The sequence below is a fragment of the Mobula birostris genome, chromosome 9 (genome assembly GCF_030028105.1).
Source record: "Mobula birostris isolate sMobBir1 chromosome 9, sMobBir1.hap1, whole genome shotgun sequence".
Classification (NCBI taxonomy): Eukaryota; Metazoa; Chordata; class Chondrichthyes; order Myliobatiformes; family Myliobatidae; genus Mobula; species Mobula birostris.
In genome coordinates, this window is record NC_092378.1 from 12,922,686 (window position 1) to 12,944,923 (window position 22,238).

General features: G+C 37.4%; 1 protein-coding gene across 3 annotated transcripts in view; it reads right to left on the reverse strand.

The window, feature by feature from the left end:
• The window catches only part of mettl25 (methyltransferase like 25), a 93,226-nt gene that overhangs the window by 31,737 nt on the left and 39,251 nt on the right, over nucleotides 1-22,238 (reverse strand). For all 3 annotated transcript variants that reach the window (XR_011887117.1, XM_072267491.1, XM_072267490.1), the window contains exon 5: nucleotides 21,044-21,197. Coding sequence is in view for 2 of the 3 variants with exons in the window: in XM_072267491.1 (XP_072123592.1) it covers nucleotides 21,044-21,197 (154 nt within the window). In the remaining variant the exon portion in view is untranslated. The remainder of the gene's footprint in view (nucleotides 1-21,043; nucleotides 21,198-22,238) is intronic.

Genomic DNA, 22,238 nt, shown 5'->3' on the forward strand with positions numbered 1-22,238 from the left:
CCAGTGTAAAACAAGTGCTATGGCATTGATCATTGCTTGTTAATTATTTTCATGATATTTGCTTCCATTGGCCGTTGTGGACACAATGTCCTCCCCCGTTCCTCTGCAGCAGGGGATTCCAATATCTAGTCACATCTTTAGCATCTGCAGAACTTTAGTGATCAAAGATAAACCCATCATCTTGGGTTTAAATTCTAACAACTCATTTTACAATATAATTTTGGAAGAAAAGTGGAAATAAACACATTTGACCAGTGGGATTATATATTTAATCCATGTCTTCCACAAAATGGCAGTTCTACAGGAAAAGAAAAATGTGAAGTCACTTATAACTGTATACTCTATTATGCATATATCCGAGGTGTTACTATCTCAGAGGACCTGTCACATAAATGTATTTGCAAAGAAAGCATGGCAATGCCTTTACTTCCTTAGGAGTCTGCGGAGCTTACGCATGACATCAAAAACCTTGACAAACTTCTACAGATGTGTGGTGGAAAGTGTATTGACTGGCTGCATCACCAATGGGGACACCATTGCCTTTGAGTGTAAAATCCTGCAAAAGATGATGGATTTGGTACAGTATATCATGGGTAAAGCCCTCCCAACCATTGAACACATCTACATGTAGGAAAGCAGCATACATCATCACCATCCAGGCCATGCTCTTTTCTCACTGCTGCTGTAGAAGGTACAAGTGTCTCAAGACTCACACCACCAGGTTCAAAAACAATTATTACCACTCAACCATCAGGCCCTTGAACAAAAGAGGATAACCACACTCATCTGTTGAGATGTCCCACAACCAATGATTTCACTTTAAGGACTCTTTATTTTGTTATTTCATGCACTCCTAATTTATTGCATTTTATTTATATTTGTATTTACACAGTTAGTTGCCTTCTGCACTCTACTTGATCTTTCATTGATCCTGTTTACAATTGCTATTCTCTAGATTTGCTGAATATGCCCACAAAGAAAGAATCTCAGGGTTGTACGTGGTGACATGTATGTACTGTGATAATAAATTTTAGTTTGCACTTTATATTCTAAACTGCATTGCATGATTTTGCTGTGAAACACAAGTTCCTTTGAATATATGAGGAATATTAAAAGTCTTTCGCTTTCCTGTAACAAATGTGTGTCAATACAGAAGCACACTTCAACAAGTTGAAATGATAATGCTCATTGCGCAGACAACAGCCATTTACGTATATTAAAACGTTCAAAGAACAGATACCAAAGACAAAATACTGCATATTCTGAAGGCTTCTCACAGGAAAAGAAAAATGATAGAGGCCAAAAAAACTTGCAGAAAGACACCTACAGGGAGAAGGAATTGGCCAAGCAGTTGCCAGAGAAATCAAACAAAGTTGAATACAAACCAGAACTGACCAAGGATCATACACAGCTGCAAGTGAGGTAGTAGTCCAAGATTTATGCAAGTATATCATTAAATCCAGTTGCTAGCTGGGATTAGGTTCGAACAAAAGCCAAATTCAAACTATGGGAAGTAATATGAGAGGATAGGAAAGCACTTATGCAGCTGAATCCACAAGACTAGAATCGTGTTGTTTTCTCTGTGCTTTAATTATAACAAAGAATTCTTTGGAGGTAATAGGGATAATGTGAAAATGGTGACTCTCTGATATAGTACAGTGCGGAAAATGATCAATGCATCCTTAGTTATGGAACAATATTTAACTTCTTTCAGCACATGATCTTTCATATATTTGTAAATTCTATAAGAATAATCAAAATTATGTGGCTGTAATTATCATTGCAATAAAGATGGTTATAAATATTAGGGATTAATCTAAATGCTCTCAAAAATATACAGGTCTTGTCATGAAATAATGCCACATTAGTATTGCATTGGTGAGTTTTGGTCTGACAACATTTTTTGATGAAAGCTAGACGAGGGAAAGATAAAAGATATTGATACTGGCTCCTTTACAACAAATCAATGTCAACTTTGGGTAGCTACGTGGAGAAAAAACTCTAGCAAAGGAGGTGTAAGGTATTCGTTCCCTCTGCTAACCTGCAGGGAATACCCTTGGGCAAGGTGTAACACCTGCTTATCCCCCTCTCAATCAGGGTCATATGAAGCCATGGGAGCAGGCAGTGCATGTCACAAGTCCTGCTTATGTGACTGCTGACACCAGGCAGACAATCTCTGAAGGGTGTTGATAACGGCTGGGATCAACCGTCTTGAAAAGACACTGTGCAGAAGAAGACAATGGCAAACCATTCCTGCAGAAAATTTGCCAAGACCAATGCAATCACAGTTATGGAAAAACCATGATCGTTCACGCCATATGACACAGCACATAATGATGATGATAAATTGTCAACTTGCAATGACAATCCCTCCAAACTTGCTGAATAAATGGGAAGTAATGTGGCAAGTTTCTTCAGACTGCTTCACTATCAATTAGCAGTTTCAAATAAAGACCACAATTTTAAACTTAGAGCACCAATACAAATTCCAACTGCTCACATATCTCTCCGCTGTTTGTGTCATCTAGTGGCCAGTTGTCGACAGGAAACACCAGTGAACTTCAGAGTAATCCATGTATAAAAATGGTTTGGAAATGTTTCTCAGAAATGTTATCAATGCGCCAGCTAGGTTTTTTTTTAATTGTTTCTACAATCAGGTAACTGATGCAGTTTATCATCACCATGACAATAGACTTAGTAAAATGTTGCATTAGATAATCACATTTCCCTTACTAAAACGACTAAGCATGCTTCGTGAAATAAAATAGTAAAAATAAAATCAGATCAGGTTTAATATCACCAGCATATGTTGTGAAATTTGTAAACTTTGCAGCGATAGTACAATGAAATACATGATAAATATAAGAAAAAACTGAATTACAGTAATTATATGTATATTAAATAGTTAAGGTAAAATAAGTAGGTGCAAAAACAGAAAGTTTAAAAAGGATTGATGCAGCATTCACGGGTTCTATGTCTAGTTAGAAATCTAATGGCAGAGGGGAAGAAGCTGTTCCCGAATGACTGAGCATGTGCCTTCAGGCTCCTGTACCTCCTTCCTAATGGTAATATTGAGAAGAGGGCATGTCCTGGGTAGCCCTTGAAGAATATCTTTGCACTTTTGTTGCAATATCATTAAAAATAAATGATTAGAATATTGCCTAAAATGTTATCCCTTGTTGGTAGTGTATGTAAGTTAGTCTACATTAAAATAATTCAAGCAGAATAATCTTTTACTGCCCAGTCCCAAGAAACTGTCCAAGAAGTAAGATAAGGTGATACCATGGGAGAAGTACTTGTACCTTACATGGAATTTAATTTCGAAAGCATAGGCTCAAATGTTATTGCTAATTATTATATAGAAGAGAAAATCTGCAAATGCTGGAAATCCAAGCAACACACACAAAATGCTGTGGGCCAGGCAGCATCGAAGGAAAAGAGCAGTCAAACGTCAACTGTACTCCTTTCCATAGATGCGACCTGCTGAGTTCCTCCAGCATTTTGTGTGTGTTGCTAATTATTATATAATGTGTTTAGCACCACCAACTGGTATTGAGTTTCAAGGCAATTATGATTTAGTACTATGTTGGTGTTTGTGGAACTTAGCTGTGTACAGATGGGCTGGTGTGTTTCCTATATCACTACAATAATATACTATTAGCTGTAAAACAATTTGAGTTATCCCGAGGTCCCACCAGTTCCTTCTTTCCTTTCTACCTAGAGACAATATAACAGTGATGCATCAAAATCGTCAACTAGGTCTATTAAAAAATATGATCTCAGGAATGTCACTGTAGTGCAGCATGCAGGATGTTAGCCAACTGGTTGACTCATATGTCAGGCAAGCTCTTTCAGGAGAGATGACACATCAAGCAGTAATTCATCTTCGCACGAGTTGAGAAGGAAAAGTTGATGAATCACATTATATTTTTGCAGGTGTCTCATAAGGACAGTTCCTGGAATGCAGATAAAAGTCAGAAACAGAAGACATTGAGTAGAAAACACTGACAGACATGAAGGGTTCCAGCTAGAAAAGTATATAGAAGCACCAAATATGTCAGAAACAGAATCAGGATCAGGTTTAATATCACCAGCATAGGTCATGAAATCTGTTGTCTTTGCAGAAGCAGTACAATGCAATACATAATAACAGAAAAAATATGAATTACAGTAAGTGTATGTGTGTGTGTGTGTGTGTGTGTGTCTGTGTGTGTGTGTGTGTGTATGTTAAATTAGATAAGCAGTGCAGAAAAATACAAATAAAAAATAGTGAGTTAGAGTTCATGAGTTCAATGTCCATTCATAAATGAGATGAAGTTGTTCCTGAAACATTGAGTGTGTGCCTTCAGGCTTCTATACCTCCTTCCTGATGGTAGCAATGAGAACAAGTTAGGTCCTGGGGGATAGGGGTCCTTAATAATGGATGCTGCCTTTTTGAGGCATTGCTCCTTGAAGATGTCCTGGATACTATGAAGGCTAGCGCCTATGACGGAGTTGACTAAGTTTACACTCACTGTAGCTTATTTCGATCCTCTGCAGTTCCCCCACTCCGATACCAGACAGCAACTGATTAATAATGATGTTTTCACTATCAGGCATCTGTTCAAAAGGATCTTTGGTGCCCAGCATCTATGTTGTCATCAAAATAACTCAGCAGCCTAGCCCATGAAAAAAATGTCCCAGACAGCATTCTAGGAAACGAACTGCACAATTTTTAATTAACACTATGAAGGGTTCCAAATAAAGATGAGAGATTGAACATTATGATTGCAGTTGAAGTATTTAACACAAATTTCTTAAAAAGTTGACAAAAAGCATATACGTTAAAATATTCACATGAAGGGACCACAATATTCATAAATAAAATTAGTTTCTTTTTGGATTAGATAGTTCGTTGATTAGTAGAAATTATACCATGAAAAGCTCATATCTACCTCATTACAAAATCATTATGTCATCAGAGCATTTTATAGTAGGAATTCAAATAGTTTAAATTTGTGTCAGCTCAAATAAATGGGTGACACGGTACCACAGTAGCTAGCACAATGCTTTACAGAATAGGCGACCGGGATTCAATTTCCACTACTGCCTATAAGGAGTTTGTATGTTCTCCCCATAACCACGTGGGTTTCCTTCAGGTGATCCGGTTTCTTCTCACAGTCTAAAGACATACCAGTTGGTAAGGCAATTGGTTATTGTAAGCTGTCCCGTGATCAGGCTGGGATTAAATTGGGGGATTGCTAGGCGGCGCAGCTCAAAGGGCTGGCAAGGCCTATTCCATGCTGTATGTCAATAGTAAAAAAAATCTTTTCATCCAGCTAGAAAATACTGCAGAGAGGATAGACGGTTGAGGTGAATCGCTGATTGCAACTTCATAATTTTCATGTTGAGCTATGAATGTATGGAAATCATAAAATTGCTGTTGCTTCCACAGAGTAAGATGGTGAAAAGTAAGTAGTTTCCCTGTCTTTATAGCTGCAGAATCCAGGCCAAAGCTAATACATTTATATGAAAAAAATACATCCTTATCCCCGAGGATTGTTGTTTCCCAGTAGTGTTCCTGTTTCAATTTTTATTTCTGGACCTACACCAGGGGAGGAAATGGACTTTTAAAACTTCCTGCTCTATGTGAGGCATTTCTTCTCCAGTACTCAAATGTCAATCCAACATATCGGGAATATATTAAAAATCGACCTTTTAGATTAATTCCCCAGTAGGAAACTTGAAGCCACAACATTAAATGTTTGTGTAGCATAGTACAATGAATTTCTGTGTCATCATCAGAAATGGTGAAAATGTAAGCATTTTATAGAAAAGGCTTCTATTCTAAAATTACAAATGCACTCATATCAATCGTGCAGGAATTTGCAGCATCAGTGAGCTTTAGGGGTGGTTTTAATTAAGTCATATGCCTGAGTAATTTGAATGATGTTTCAGTGTATTAACTGTAACAGTTATTTTCTCTTCCAGAATACCAAACCTACAGACTAGATCAATCAAGTGACAGCCTCTCTGCAGGCTGTCTGCAAAACAGATAAAGGTCTGGTTCAGGCAATAGCTAGAACGGTGATTTTCAAAGATTCAAGGTGCACATGCAGTATAGAACCCTGAGATTCATCTTCCCACAGACAACCACAAAACAAAGAAAACCATGGAACCCATTCAAACAAAAACATCAAATCCCCAATGTGCGAAAAATGCAACAAATCACGCAAACAGCAAAACAAAGAGAAAAACGCAGAATATAAAACATCAACCCAAAAAAGTCATCGAAAGTGTCCAGCTACATTCAGTTTAGCTCAGTTCAGTTCAATCTAGCACTGTGCCGTACATTAACTTCAGGCTGCAGAGCCAATCTGTCCCAATCAAAATCACACAAAATAGCAACAAAAAAGGAGCAACCTGAAACCAGAAACACATCATAACGTGAACTACAGAGTCCAATCCACAAAGCACATCGAATAAACCTTGCTCGAGACCCAGAACTCATTTTGACTTGTTTTAACCTATAATCTAACAATGCGAAGATTTATCAGTAGTTTGCCACTAGTGTCTTGTGCCACTAGTGTAAGCTAATGCTGGAATTTGCATCAAATGTTCACTTCAGGCAGTGAAACAGCAGTCCAGCCATGACACACAGTAAACATCACAGAGGGGAGCTAGTGTGCAGAAATAACACGAGCCAAAATAAGCAAATAAATTTTTATTAATGTACTTCATAAGAAAACTAGACCTGAAAAATTGTGTAACAAAAATAGAAAATACATCATTTGTAACATTGTTTTTGGTGAAAGAGACCCATTAAGAAATTTAGAGTCTGTTCTGGTCAGTTTTTAGACTTAGTGATACTTGCAACTCCCATGAGTGGCCCTAAATCTCTTATAATTATTGCTTACTTTTACTACCCAATCTTTACTGTATCCAAAGTGGAAGGGGAATAAGAAGGTGAGAGGCTATAATAATATATTCTTTCTCATACAATCGGATGTTATAATTCATATGTGCTCTTTTGTGTACAGCTCCCGCTTTCTGAATGGCAGAAAAGGCAGCATTTTATTAGGGCACAATCTAAAGTCCCAATTATACGGCTCTATATTTTAGTCAGCAGGTGAAAATACAATATAACAGTTACTATAAGAGTTACCTTAAGTAAAAATTGGCTACTGCTTTAAAATAAAAATAACAAAAGTTCCTGAATCATTAATTGTCAAACCAACAAAAACCTTTGAACAACACTTTGTCTTAAACAGTCCAAGACATGGTCTAGTTTTCAAACTGGCTGGCCTAGTTTTTAACTTTTCCTCAACAGGGCTTACCAAATGTCCTGAAAAATGTGAGACTTTATTATTTTGCGTCAAATTTGACTCATGGCTTCTTTTCTCCACGGAATTGGCAGGTACGTAATTAAATCAGCTACTTCCCATAGCTAGGTTTGAGACCCTTGAGAGATGCTTTTACAAAGCTCTCAAGTATTTGACAATCCATCACACAAAATAAAAATGGAAAATGCTAGAAGCACACAGGTTGGCAGAAAAACAGTTACATTTAAAGTCAGGGACCCTGAAAGTCCATTTCACAGTCTTGAACTGTTTACTGCTTCCCTTTCCACAGATATTTCCTTAATATGCTGAGTGCTTTCAGCAATTCTTGTTGCATCTATGGCTCTCTTGATTTCCATGGTATGAATATTTGTTTCAATGATTTTTAATAAAAATCCATCGTGTGAGAAGATTTAGGCAGACATTTTGCACAATCTATGATCCACATCCATAAACACTGCAATCTAAAAACTTTAAATTGAGATCGTATTTTAATATCAATTACCTCAACAAGATTATCACTCAATTCCCCTCAACCTTGTCACAAACTTTTATGCCTACAATTACGAATAACACAACCTAGTAACAAAGCAGTTATTTTCTCCAATCTTCACTTCCTTGAGTTTGTCAGGTAATTTATTCTAAAAAATAAAAGCTGCTCATAAGCATTTTTCATGGACTCTCAGGAAATAATCAGCCTATTACTGTGAAAAAATACAATTTTGCAACATCCACCTGGGAGTCACATATAATTCTTCAGTAATAATACCACTAAGTATCACAACAAACTTTAACAAGGCTCATAAAGCACCACATTTAACTGATAATCAGTACCGGCTGATGTTGGCAAGTCTGGCCGCAGAGAAAAGTGGGGAAATATCTGATTGACTGTTCATTAATGATTTATACTTATACACCAGAGGCTACTGGAAAGTGAATTAACAGCTCTCATTTACCTCTTGGAAAACTTTCATGAGCTATTCAAGTTTATGACGCCGCTGGTTTGCAGCCTGTCACCTTCTGTTCTTTGTAGCTCCCCGCTGATTTAAAGTTAATTAGTAATTGTGCCTTTTTTAAAAGAAAGAAACAGATGTGTTTACTGACTATCTGACTTGATGGAAGATATGAGTGACAGATTTGTTTTAAATTGGTTATCTCATCTTTATTTGATTAGAGACAAACTGAGCCTAAAATGTACATGTAGCCTTAAACAAAAGGTTTTCCTACTTTAATATGGCGATTTAAGGATTTTCTGGTGAATAGATAGCTGTTATAATAGCTCAGCGCATAAATGCACCAGTCTGTGGAATTCAGCTGCATAATTTAGTGTTGATGTTAGGTAATCCCAGCGTAGAGCTATAAATCTTAGCAATAAACAGCTTTGTCTTTTCATGATTTCATCATTTTGGTCGTCAGGAACGACTCATCAAAATCATCTAAGTTATTTCACAGTATAAACAGGACAGAGTGGAATAAAATAATTAAATATTTATTGAGCAACACACATAAAAGTTGCTGGTGAACACAGCAGGCCAGGCAGCATCTCTAGGAAGAGGTACACAGATTTCCTCATGTTTGCATTTTTAAATACTTATTGAGCTTGCTTTTTACACCAGAAGCAAAATGACAGGCGTCAAACCTCTCACATCATCTACAAATGAATATAACCTATATTCGTGTGAAGGCAAAATACACGACTAATACTTCTTTTACAACCTTAATGAATTTGTAAGAATTCTAAACTTCACAAATGATATTTATAAGCGTTCCATATATCAACAACATGGAACAGAGTGTGGTGGAGGGGCATGATTTCTGTTCAGGGAAGGAGGAAACCACACAACCACATAAGAATGAAAGGGGGGAAATGTATGGCAGAAACTTAGTCATAGACCACTACAGCACAGAAATAAGCCCTTCAGCCCATCTAGTCCATGCTGAACTGACCTACCCAGACTCATCTATTGGTGAGTTAGGATCCACCAAGGGTCTCTAATTCTAATCTTAGGACCCAGATATCAGGTCAGGTACCTGATTCTTGGAACCCAGACTTCTTAATTCCTGTCCTGTCCCCTGAGCTCTCGATTGCTGCATGGGCCCCTATTGTTGATTAATTTTATTTTCTCACATTGCGTGGAAGAAGGAAAAAATGGCAGAAAAATTACAGGGAAAATTAGAATTAAAGGAAAGCAAGCTCGATGGGCCAGATAGGCCCCCTCAATGGCCCCTGCTCCTGTTTCTTATGTTCTAGTTCTTATGAAAGGATATTTTAGATTTTCTGGAACTTAATTACAGTGAGGAATATAGTAGTAATGTGATTGAGGAACAACAATGATCAGATGTTGATGAAGTCAAAAGGGTGAGCAGTATTTCCTGGTTATCAACATCTCTAAAGATCCTTCCTGGGCCCAACGTATTGAGGCAAATTCAAAGAAAGCACGACAACGAGTATATTTCATCAGGAATTTGAGAAGAATTTGTACGTCACTAAAGACTTGTGAATTTCTACTCTAGTGAGCCTCCTGACTGCATCAAGGACACTCATCACCCATGACATGCCCTTTCTCCGTGCTACCATCAGGGACAGGAGCTGAAGACACACACTCTCAGAATTAGGAACTAATAATCTATATGCTTAGGACCATGGAGATAGTGTGCAGCAGAATCAACAGTCTGCATCTTTTTATAGGATAGAATTGGTAACTGTGGAGTAAATACAAAGGCTTCTAAAAATTCATTCATCGCATGGGGTCACTGGTTGCAAGGCCGGTATTTATTTCCCTTCCCCAATTGTCTTTCAAAGATCAAGGTACATTCATTATCAAAATATGCATGCATTATACATATTTTGAGATCTGTCTCCTTACAGGCAGCCACAAAACAAAGAAACCCAAAAGAACCCATTACAAAAAATAAGATCACCAAACACCTAATGTGCAGAGGGAGAAAAAAACAACAAATCTTACAAACTATAGTGCTCATGTCCTTGAAGTGATGGTCATGAGCTGCCTCTTTAAATGCTGTTGTACTTCTGATGGGGTACTCTCCAGAGGGAGAAAATTCCAAGTTTTGACACCCTAGTCATAAGGAAGGAAGGAACATGATGATTTGAAGATCATGCACATTAATTCTGAAATACCTGCTGCCCTCGTTCTGGTGAAGGTTATATAACTTGGTGCTGTCAAAAGGTAAGTAACTGCGGGACATCTGGTAGACAGTCCACACAGTAACCTTGCGCACAAGCAAAATGTGCATTATCATTCCAAGAACTACTTGTTCTGGATGTGAAAGTGAAGAGTGCTTTTGACTTGTGACCCATTTTGATAACGTGAACCACTGACTGAAGAACATGCAGCCTCTAACTGCTCTTATGAGCATATCATTCATTATTTCATTTGAGTTTCAGGTCTCTGGTAACTATGAAATATTGATGCTAGGCACTCAGTAATGGTAATTTCATGAATATCAAGGATAGATGATAAGACTTTATCTTATTGAAGATGGTGACTGCTCGACATAAGTGGTGAGGATGTTACATGTCACTGCAAGGAACCCCATCTCCAGGAATTGAACAAAAATGGAATTGGAGGAATCATGGCTGAAAGGATAAATGAGATGGCGGGTGTGTTATGTGAAAAGATTTTGATGAAGAAATCGATCTCTACTTTCTTCGAATGCAAAGCAAGAATGAAGAAACTGCGGAGAGCAGATGAATCTTTATTATGAGGCAGATGATAAAATGCCTAGAAACTGTATCTATGAACAACTTCAAATGTTATCCTGTCTGGCTTACTGTCTGTGGACAGGGAAACTAATATGCAGAGATAAGCTGAAGAAAATGAGTCTGGAAAAATATGAATTGGTGTGCGGGTGGATTAATTTAGATACAGGTTGAAAATGTCGAATAAAGGAAATCTTCACCATTCTCTCTTGTTCAAAAGTAATTCCACTTAGTAATTCCAAACTTATAACATCATTATAGATGTCCCACATTCACTCAAGGATCAGCTTCCTTTCCAGTTTTTGTTCTAAAGCAATTCCATTTAGTAATTTCAACTTTATATTATCATCATAATCTTCCCACATTAACTCAAGGATCAGCTTCTTTTCATTATTAGAATCAGAACACTAATTGTCCATTTCATTGCCACATTGTTCTTCCTGTTTCATCATCATCATTATCATTATGTGCCATGTCATATGGCATTGGTGATCATGGTCCCAGGACCATGATTGCTTTTGGCAAATTTTTCTACAGAAGTGGTTTGCCATTGCCTTCTTCTAGGCAGTGACTTTACATGATGGGTGACCCCAGTCATTAACAACACACTTCAGGGATTGTCTGTCTGCCGTCAGTGGTCGTATAACCAGGAGCAGCTGCTCCAATGACTTCACATGACCCTGATCAGGGGAGGGGGGCTAAGCGGGTGCTAAGCAGGTGACCTGTAGGCTAGCAGAGGGAAGGAGCTCATTACATCTCATTTGTAGAGACTTATCGCCACCCTGCCACCCAACTTCTTGTTTAGTATACTTTAAAATTTGCTGGATTATATTGCAAAGAAACACTCCCAAGAATAGCATCGGTATTTATTTGAGATCCCATAGAAGATTATTCTATGACAATACTGTTATTACTAGACTATAAGTACATCATTATTAGAGAATAGGTGTAATTAATACCTGAGGCAACACAAACAAGAGATTGTAAAATTCAGTTACCACAATATATGTTCATTTCTGAAAGTGACACGTCAAACAGACAGAAACGTACACCAAAATGAACAACTGTCATGTTAAATACCAGCTTACTGTCAGATCCAATTCTCCATTACTGATACAACTTGGCAACATGCAAAATATAAACCAAGTAGGAGGTGCTTGGTTTTAAATATATTATTAAGCTGATTACTTCATTGAATTTTTTGTATTTCAGATTTCAGTTCTGAGTGGCCTTCTGAATAAAATTGATTTTAAAGGTCTGGCAGCCCTTATATGTGCACTGAATTTCTTTAAATTGTTTGAAACATGAAAAGTATGCATGATTCTGAATGCATACGATGTGTACCTGGCAATGAATTCAGGTGGCTGAAAAGTAATAATGCATTACCAGTCTTAAATGAAATTATTTATATAAAAATCATTCAGGGGACCTTGTAAAAATAATACAACACCTTTGAGAATTCCAATGACATGCAAAATCATAAAAATTCAAATGCAAAATTCATAGTCAGGAAATCTAATTTATTTTTAAATTTCAAAGTAGTGCGACTGTAATAATACCTACTGTCTCAAGGAAAGTCAATTAAAATGGAATTAACAGTAGACTGAGAAATTCATCATCATTCAACTTATCAAAAAAAGCAATTAATTTTCAAGCCTTAAAGATTAGTTTTATTTTTCTTTAAAAGATAAATGCATATGGTTTCAATTAAATGAATTAAATGAATATTTTTATTCCAAGGAAATGGAATGAGTCTATTAATTTTTAGACATCATCAACATTTTCATCTTTTTTGTTAAAATAACTTCATATTGCTTCCATACACAGCACATTGTATTTTTTGCTCCTACTAGCATTATCGATAATGGCACTGAGTTTGCTATCAGCTGTGAACCATCTGTGTGCTCCATTGACCTACAGAATAAGTTCAAACTTAACCTTGCAAACCTAACCATTTAGAAATTGCATGTCTGAGCTGCAGCAATCCTCCATTAGCTGCACGAAGCGTGATGGTAGGACTTTGCATGACTCAATGCAAACAAATTAGGGATGGAGTCTGAAGACAAGTCCTGCCCAGTCTAACAATTAAGAAAAACCTTCAAAACCTATGCCACACTTTGTCTACGCTAGATATTAAAAACCATGAATCTTTCTCAATTTCTCTGTCATTCAAAATATTTAATAACTAACCTGTTAAAACAGTAAACTCACGTAAGTCAAAAGAATGCCAGTTATTTAACATTTACCAAGGTTTTTACCATTAAATTCAATAGAGTTCTTCCAGAACCTGGTCTAACCTGCAGTAATTTTTCTGGGCAGATTACCCAGCGTAATGCTGGATTCTGCAACATTGTCAATATATTGCCAACAGAAGCCAACTAGTGGTGTTCCACAGGGGTTGGTTTGTTGGGTCTACTACTTTTCATATTATATGTTAATTATCTAGATGACAGGATCTGTTTGTTTATTTATTTATTTTAGAGATACAACATGGAACAGGCATTTCTGGCCCAACAAGCTGCACTGCCCAGCAACACATCTACTTAATGCTAGCCTAATCACAGGGCAATTTACAATGACCAATTAACCTACTAACTGGTACGCCTCTGGACTTTGGGCGGAAACTAGAGCACCCAGAGGAATCACATACTTGTCTCAGAGAGAACGTACAAACTCTATACAGATGGCGCTAGAATTGAACGCTGAGCTCAACGCTCCGAGTTGTGATTGATAGCTTTGTGGATGCTATAACGATGGCTAGAAAGGCAGGTAGCGTTGAGGAAGCATGGGGTATGCAGAAGGACTTGGACAGATTAGGAGAAAGAGCAAAGAAGTAGCAGATAGAATACACACTTCCCTACAATGTATTCCATCTACCACTTTGGTAGAAGGAAGCGACTTCAGAAGTCAGGGGTGCCAAGGGACTCAGGAGTCCTAGTGCAGGATTCCTTCAAGGAGAACTTCCAGGTTGAGTCTGTAGTAAATCAGAATCAGAATCAAGTTTAATATCACTGACATATGTCGTGAAATTTGTTAACTTGGGGCGACTTCCAGGTCATCAAGGGAATGGCGGCATAAGGAAAAGGTCTCTCGACAAAAAAGAAGGTAAACTGCACCAAAATCGAATTTAGACAAATACTTAATATTGCATAACTATATTAATAAAAGGGACAAGGATGATGTCCAAGAACAAGATTAAAAAGTCCGCTCCGAAGGCTGATAAACATAAAGAGACGCAGCAAGGCGACGGGCCTAGCTCCCCCATGGCAAGCCAGGGCAGAGATAATGAGGAGGAATCGGTGACTCTGTCTTTGATTCTCGGAGAGATTCGCGAGTTCCGACAAGGTAACAGCAAACAGCTGGAAGATATTAAAGGAGAAATAGTAAAAACTAACTCGCGGATAGATGAAGCCGAAGCGAGGATTGTTGGAATTGAAGAGAAGCTACAAAACGCCAAGGAAGTGATAGCAGAAATGCTGAAGCTGCAAGACCAGCTCCAGTGGAAACTAATAGATCAAGAAGGCCGTTCAAGAATGGAGAAAGTGAGGATTTACGGAGTTCCCAAAGGAACTGAAGGCAAACCCGGATTGATGATTCCCTTCATAGAGAAGCTGCTTAGAGAGAACCTTGTTATACCGGCCGCAAAAGACCTACAGATAGAAAGGACTCACCGCGCATTGGCACCACAGCCCCCGGCAGGCGCCCAGCCCAGATCGATTCTGGTCAGATTTCTCAGTTACAGAACAAAGGAAGAGGTGCTTAAAAGGGCATGGCAAAATAAAGGTTTCATGTGGAACAACTGTAAAATCAGTTTAGACCACGACTACGCACCGGGGATTCTTGCCAGACGGAAGGAATATACGGAAACACGGAGAGTCCTGAAGGAAAACAACATCAGATTCCAGACCCTGTAACCAGCTCAGCTGAGGGTCTTTTACGACAAAGGGACAAAAACTTACGCTACGGTGGAGGAGGCAACATCGGACCTGGCGGACCGGGGACTACCTATTAAAGTTATCACCCAACCGGAGTCGCTACTGGAGAGGATTCGGCAGAAGTCGTGGCAGTTAGTGGGGCGAGGACGCTCCACACGAACCAGAGTGTCAAACTACAAGGAAAAGCTGCAAATATTCAGACGCGAACGTACAGAGAATACAGATTAATTAAGAGAAATGACTGAAAAGAGTAAATCGGACTTAAAGGTAAAATGAAAACTGGTAACTGAAAATAAACTAGACGGAATAACTTGAATGATAGCAATATGGTCGAGACATAAGTAGGAGAAAATTCTCTATGATTATTCAAACTGCTGAGGGCCCTCTAACACAGGGTGAAGATAGAGGTTATCCCTCTGAACTGAGGCGGGTCGGTGCTCAGGCCTCACTGTGGGAAGTCGGGAAAAATTTTCAAATGTTACACGTTCAAAAATGTCTAGAGTGTGGTTATATGTCTTGGTTTACTGTTGAGGAGGGATTGCTTACTGTTTGGTTAGAAAAGGAGAGTGTTTTTTTTCTACTAGAGAAAAATGCAAACTGAATTGGTAAAAATAATTTCCTATGATGTTAATGGGGTTTTGAATCCAATTAAAAGAAATAAGATTATGTCTAAATTGAAAAAAGACAGGGCACAAATAGCTTTCCTCCAGGAAACACATATGAGCCAATCTGAACATGGAAAATTAAAAAGAATGGGCTTTAAGCATGTATTTTATTCATCATATAAATTGAGTCACAAAAGAGGGGTAGCTACTTTAATATCAAGTACTCTTAATTATGAACATATTTCAGAGACTAAAGACAAAGAAGGACGGTTTGTAAAAATCACAGGAAGAATTGAAGGTACAGAAATAACATTGCTGAATGTTTATGCTCCTCCAGGTTGTGAATGGTCATTTTATAGACACATTTTTGACCTAATGGTCAGTTCTCAAGGGGTAGTAATTTGTGGAGGAGATTTTAATATTAGATTAAATCCTGTATTAGATTCTTCAAGAATAGTTACTCAGAATAAACCTCTGACTCGGAAAATGAATTCATTGATAGAGGAGTTGGGAATTATAGATGTCTGGAGGGAATTACACCCTACTAGTAAAGATTATACACATTACTCTTTCCCTCATTCAGCCTATTCAAGGATAGACTATTTCTTTATCTTTAATACAGATAGACTCAGGATAAAAAACTGTAATATTGCAACAATTGATCTGTCGGATCATAGCCCAGTCTCTATGTCTCTAATCCTGGAAAGGAAAATGAGGAAAACACTATGGAGGCTAAACTCACATATACACAATAACCCAAAAGTAATGGAGAGATTAAGGGAGAAATCAAAGAATATCTAGACCTTAATGACACGGGAGAAACATCACCAGTGATCTTATGGGATACATTGAAAGCTGTACTGAGAGGGAAAATTATTTCCATTACCACTCACATGAAAAAAATCAATGCACAAAAATTAGCAGACCTTCAAGGAAAATTAAAACAACTTCAAGTTGTAGATAGCAACAAAAGTAATTCAAATCGAAAACAGGGAATTAGGAAATTGCAAAGTGAAATTGACGATATTTATACGTTGGAAACTCAAAGAAATTTTCTTTACCTGAGACAAAAGAATTATGAAGTAGGAGGTAAATCAGCTAGATTATTAGCATATAAATTACGAAAACAACAAGCAGACAATACAATTCATAAAATAAAGAATCCAAAGACAAAGCTTGTGGAGAGTACAATAGGGAAAATTCAAGAGAGTTTTGAAACATATTATCGAGAGCTGTACTCCCAACCCCGGGCCCCCAATCAGCCCTATATAGACAGTGTATTGAATTTTTTAAATCTACCTAAATTTACAGATTTACAAAATGAAAGTTTATTAGAACCAGTAACTGTCAAAGAACTGAACGTGGCCATCTCTAGGATAAAGGCTGGAAAGTCCCCAGGTTCTGATGGGTTTACCTCAGAGTGGTATAAGTCCCAGAAGACACAGTTAGCCCCATTACTACTTAACACCTTTAATTGGATCTTGCAGAGAGGAGAAACTCCACCTTCCTGGAGAGAAGCGATTATTTCAGTTACTCCTAAAGAGGGTAAAGATAAACTAGAATGTGGCAATTATCGGCCAATTAGTGTTCTTAATTTAGATTACAACTATTTACATCTATATTAACGCGCAGATTGGAAAAGCTTTTACCTGGCCTAATCCACTTAGACCAGACTGGATTTATTCAACAAAGACAAACACAGGACAACATAAGGAGAACTCTGCACATATTAGAACAGGTTAATAAGAACGAGACAGAGACAATGGTAGTAGGATTGGACGCTGAGAAAGCTTTTGATTCGGTTAGTTGGGCATTCCTATACAGAGTGTTAGGAAGATTCGGCTTTCAAGAAAAGTTTATTAAAGTAATTCAGACTCTATATGACAGCCCTACAGCCCGAATTAAGTTAAATGGGGACCTCTCTGACTCCTTCATCTTAGAGAGAGGCACTAGACAGGGATGCCCAATTTCTCCTCTCCTTTTTGCGCTATATATTGAACCGCTTGCCCAACTAATAAGACAGAGTGAAATCGTAAAAGGTATCAAGGTGGCAGGGATTGAACAGAAAGTGGCGTTATTCGCAGATGATGTTTTGGTCTATCTGAGTGAACCAGAAAAATCATTTATAGGATTGTTTACACTGTTGGATGACCTTGGGAAAATATCAGGTTATAAAATAAATGTAAAGAAAACGCAGGTTATGTCCCTAAATTATACACCATCCAAAAAATTGCAGGATACGTATGATCTTAAGTGGGAAGCTAAATCATTAAAATATTTAGGAATAACCCTGACGAAGGATCTTTCAACACTGTCACAGGTAAATTATGGGCCATTAATCTCAAAGATAAAAGCAGATATGCATAGATGGAATCTTATCCCCTTTTTAAGTTTAAATTCAAGGATAAATACTATAAAAATGAATATTCTTCCTCGGTTATTGTACCTTTTCCGTACTTTACTGGTGGAGGTGGATGATAATCAATTTAGGGAATGGGACAAATGGATTTCCCGCTTCATTTGGCAAGGAAAGAAACCTAGAATTCGATATAACACCTTATAGTTAGGAAAGGAAGGAGGAGGTATGGTTCTTCCTTGCCTGAGAAATTATTTTTATGCCTCACAGATAACCCCTCTGTTATATTGGTGTAATAGAGAATATAAGGCTAGATGGAAGGAAATAGAATTTGGATTAGTTGACAGTTTTCCTCTACAGTCCTCAATAGCTGACAAAGGATTGATGGCCCAGTTGGAAAAATTTAAAAACAGTTGGATAAATCTTACATTAAAAGTATGGCAGAAGGTGGTTAATTCATGTGGAATTAATAACATGTTAAAACTCTCTAGATGGTGTGCATATGATACCGAATTCCTTCCCAACAGAGGAGATAAAAGATTTGAGCTATGGATAAAGAAAGGTCTTACAACCTACCTCTCATTTATAGATAAAAGAGTATTACAAAGTTTCCAAATCCTGCAGGACAAACATGGCCTAGAACACAATGACTTTTTTAGGTACCTTCAAGTACGAAACTACGTTAACCAGAGCTGTAGATATATAGACCTATCAACAGTAGAATTAGAATTTTTCAAGATTCTGAATTCGGCTTGCAGTTCAATACCTAGTAAATCAGTTTCTCGATTATATAATGCACCCTCCCATGCAAAAAATGTAAATACACTGTATATTAAAGAGAAGTGGGAGAAAGAAGCGGGGTTGGTACTTTCAGAGGAGACTTGGGGGAAAATCTGCAGCTTTCAATGGTCCTCGACTAATTCTTTGACTTGGAGAGAACATTGTTGGAAAAACATTATAAGATACTTCAAGACCCCATATCAGGAAAAATATAAAGATACAAACGTGACGTGTTGGAGAAGGTGCGCCTCCAAGGAGGCAAATCATTTTCATATTTTCTGGGATTGCCCTAAATTAAGTCTATATTGGGAAGGTATTCATAGAACATTAGTTAAGGTACTTAGGTCCCAGATACCTGTGAACTTTGAGACGCTCTATTTGGGGCATGTATTGTTTCCTGAACAGAAGGAAGATATAAAGTTGCTGCAGGCCCTCTTAGCGGCAAGCAAGAAATCAATCACTAGAAAGTGGCCAAATTCAATACCACCTACATTAGAAGATTGGCACGAAATTATCTTGGAAATATTTAAAATGGAAAAGTTGACTTACTCCCTGAGAATTCAAAAAGAAAAATTTTATCAAATCTGGAATAAATGGATTGAATATATAACCCCAATGCGAGCAGACTTTAGATGACTCTCTTAATGATTTATACTGCTCTTCTCATCAACACAGTAATATTGCTAACGTAAGCACCCCTAGTCTAAATGTCCTTTTTTTTGTTTTCTTTTGGAAAATAGAGAGTTAACACAAGTAAAGGGAAAGGAATAAAAAATGAAAAAATTAAGTAAATAAGTACATAGGGATTGGATAATTATGTCTGCGGGCAGGAGCAAGCGTGAACAAATTAGGATATAAACACCTACAATGGTTGTTACATAGGCTTACATACAACATTTTGGACCAGTGGAAATGGTCCAGAAGAGTTATATGGAAACTATTATTACTATTTTTCTCAACAACTAATACCATTACTTAGCCTAATAGATTAGAATTACCACAGTACATAATTATCTATTTAAGTGTCTAATTTCCTTTTATATCATCTCAATGTGTACTTAAGAATGTATAAATAATTATAGTTTTATACATATAAAAAAATGGAAAGGGTTATATGTGTGAAAAAAGTACATGATATTTGTGAATTCCTTATCCAAATAAAAATAAAATTAAAAAAAAAAGAAATTTTTTAACTTAGTGGCAGCAGTACAATGCAATACATGATAAATATAGGAAAATAAACATATAACACTGTATATATATATATATATATATATATATATATGCATATTAAATACTTAAAAATAGCAGTACAAAAACAGAAATAATAGAAAAGGGAGGTATTGTTCATGGATTCAACGTCCATTTAGAAATCACCTGGCAGAGGGGCCATAAGGCAAAGATTCTATTTTTTTGACCGGGGTTCCCAACCTTTTTTATGCCATGGATCCATACCATTACGCAATGCAATGTTAGCATTCATTTCCAGAGGACTAAAATATAAAAGCAAGGATATATTGCTGAGGCCTGATAAGACATTTTTCAGACCACATATGGAGCACTGTGAGCTGTTTTGGGCCACTTCTTCAAGAAAGGAGGTGCTGGCATTGAAGAGGGTTCAGAGGAAGTTTATGAGGATGATTCTGGGAATGAAAGGGTTAACATATGAGGAGTGTTTGATATCACTGGGCCTGTATCTGCTGGAGCTTAGAAGAATGAGGAGAGGATCTCTTTGAAACTTACCAAATATTGAAAGGTCTCGACAGAGTGGATATGGAGAGGATGATTCCACTAGTGGGAAAGTCTAGGACCAGAGGACACAGCCTCAGAACAGAAGGACATACCTTTAGAATAGAGATGAGGGAAATTTCTTCAGCCAGAGGGTGGTGAATCTGTTGAACTTATTGCCACACACAGCTGTGGAGGCCAAGTCATTGGGTATATTTAAGGCAGAGATTATTAGTCAAAGGTTATGAGGAAAAGGCAGGAGAATGGAGTTGAGATGAAAAATACAGTAGCCTTGATTGTATGGCAGAGCAGACTCGATAGCCAAATGACCTAATTCTCTCCTATTTCTTATGGTTTTAAGAGTCTTAAAAGCAGCCGGAACATTTAGAATTTCATAAATTGTACCTTAATTCCATCTTAGTGTCACTGTTACAGATATATACCAACAGTTCTGAGCAGATCTAATGCTTTTCTCTGCAAGATATGGCCCATAGTAACTTCCACAATACAATGCACATTCATTGTGTAAAGCAGTTTCCAGTCCCAGTACTCTGGTGACTCATCACATCGTCAATTTTGCTTAACATTACTGTGTTTACCTTGGCTGCGATCCGAAAATTCAAACTCTTCTGAGACCAGGTGGTAGCAGCAGCCAACACTGCAAACAGCTTTGAGCTCTGGTTTACTAATAAAGATGCGTAAAGTATTTGAAGCAAGGTCACCACAGGTATGCAGACCAACAACGATAGAATCCTGGAAAGTAAGGAACAGAGCCCTTGTTACATTTATGTGACAAATCACAGACAAGACCATCAGCACAAGAGACCCAATAAGTTTGACAGCATAAATGAAATACATAAAATGCTATTTCTACAACCTTTTGTGCTGAATGGAGCTCAATAGAGGCTGATGTTGTGGTATGGCATTCAAATGATGATTCTGCTTTGTCACTTTCTATATGTAGAATTTTCATAAGGTAAAGATTCTTTTTTTTTAAAAGAGCAAGAGTTCTATACCTTTTTTATGCCATGGACCAATACACCATTAAGCAAGAGGGCCATGGACCTCGGATTGGGAACCCCTATTTTACAGGCAGTTAAACTGGTGAATTGAGATATCATATCACCACGGATGATGGAGTTCGGCCATAGGTCCTTATAGTTCTATAGTTAACACTTGTCTTAATGTGTGTCATTGAGGTAATAGGAACCTTGCCATTTTCCTTCTCAAGCTTGAATACAGTCAGGTGAAACCAGGGTAACTGATTTCATAAATGCTCATCATAAAACTTCATGGATTGTATAAATCAACAATACAGCATGTTCTGTATTTAATATTTGAGTAATATTGTAAATATATTTTTTGCTTAAGCATTCTTTGTTTACATAATACATTATGGATTATATGTAAGAAATAGGTGAATGGCATAGGTCACTAGTCATATGTTGCATGCCTCGCCTCACTAAAGAACCGATGCTACGTTTATCCCCAGCATCCCCATGTTTTTCTTTTGATTAGTTTTGTGGTTGCAAAACATAACACAGCACACAAATTATTCACCATGTGAGCCACAGAAGTGGAATCAGCCAAGGCTTATCCAACAGGAATATAATTTTTATATTGCAATACGTGAGAATGAAACTATATGCCATCTATTCCAATGCTGAGGAGCATTGAACATATAAAAAAGCATTCATCATCACCTTTTAGTGGGACTCATTTTGGAATTCCAAATTTGCATCAATTAAGTCAAACTGACAACCTGCCACCTTGTGGCAGTAAAAAATAAGCCTC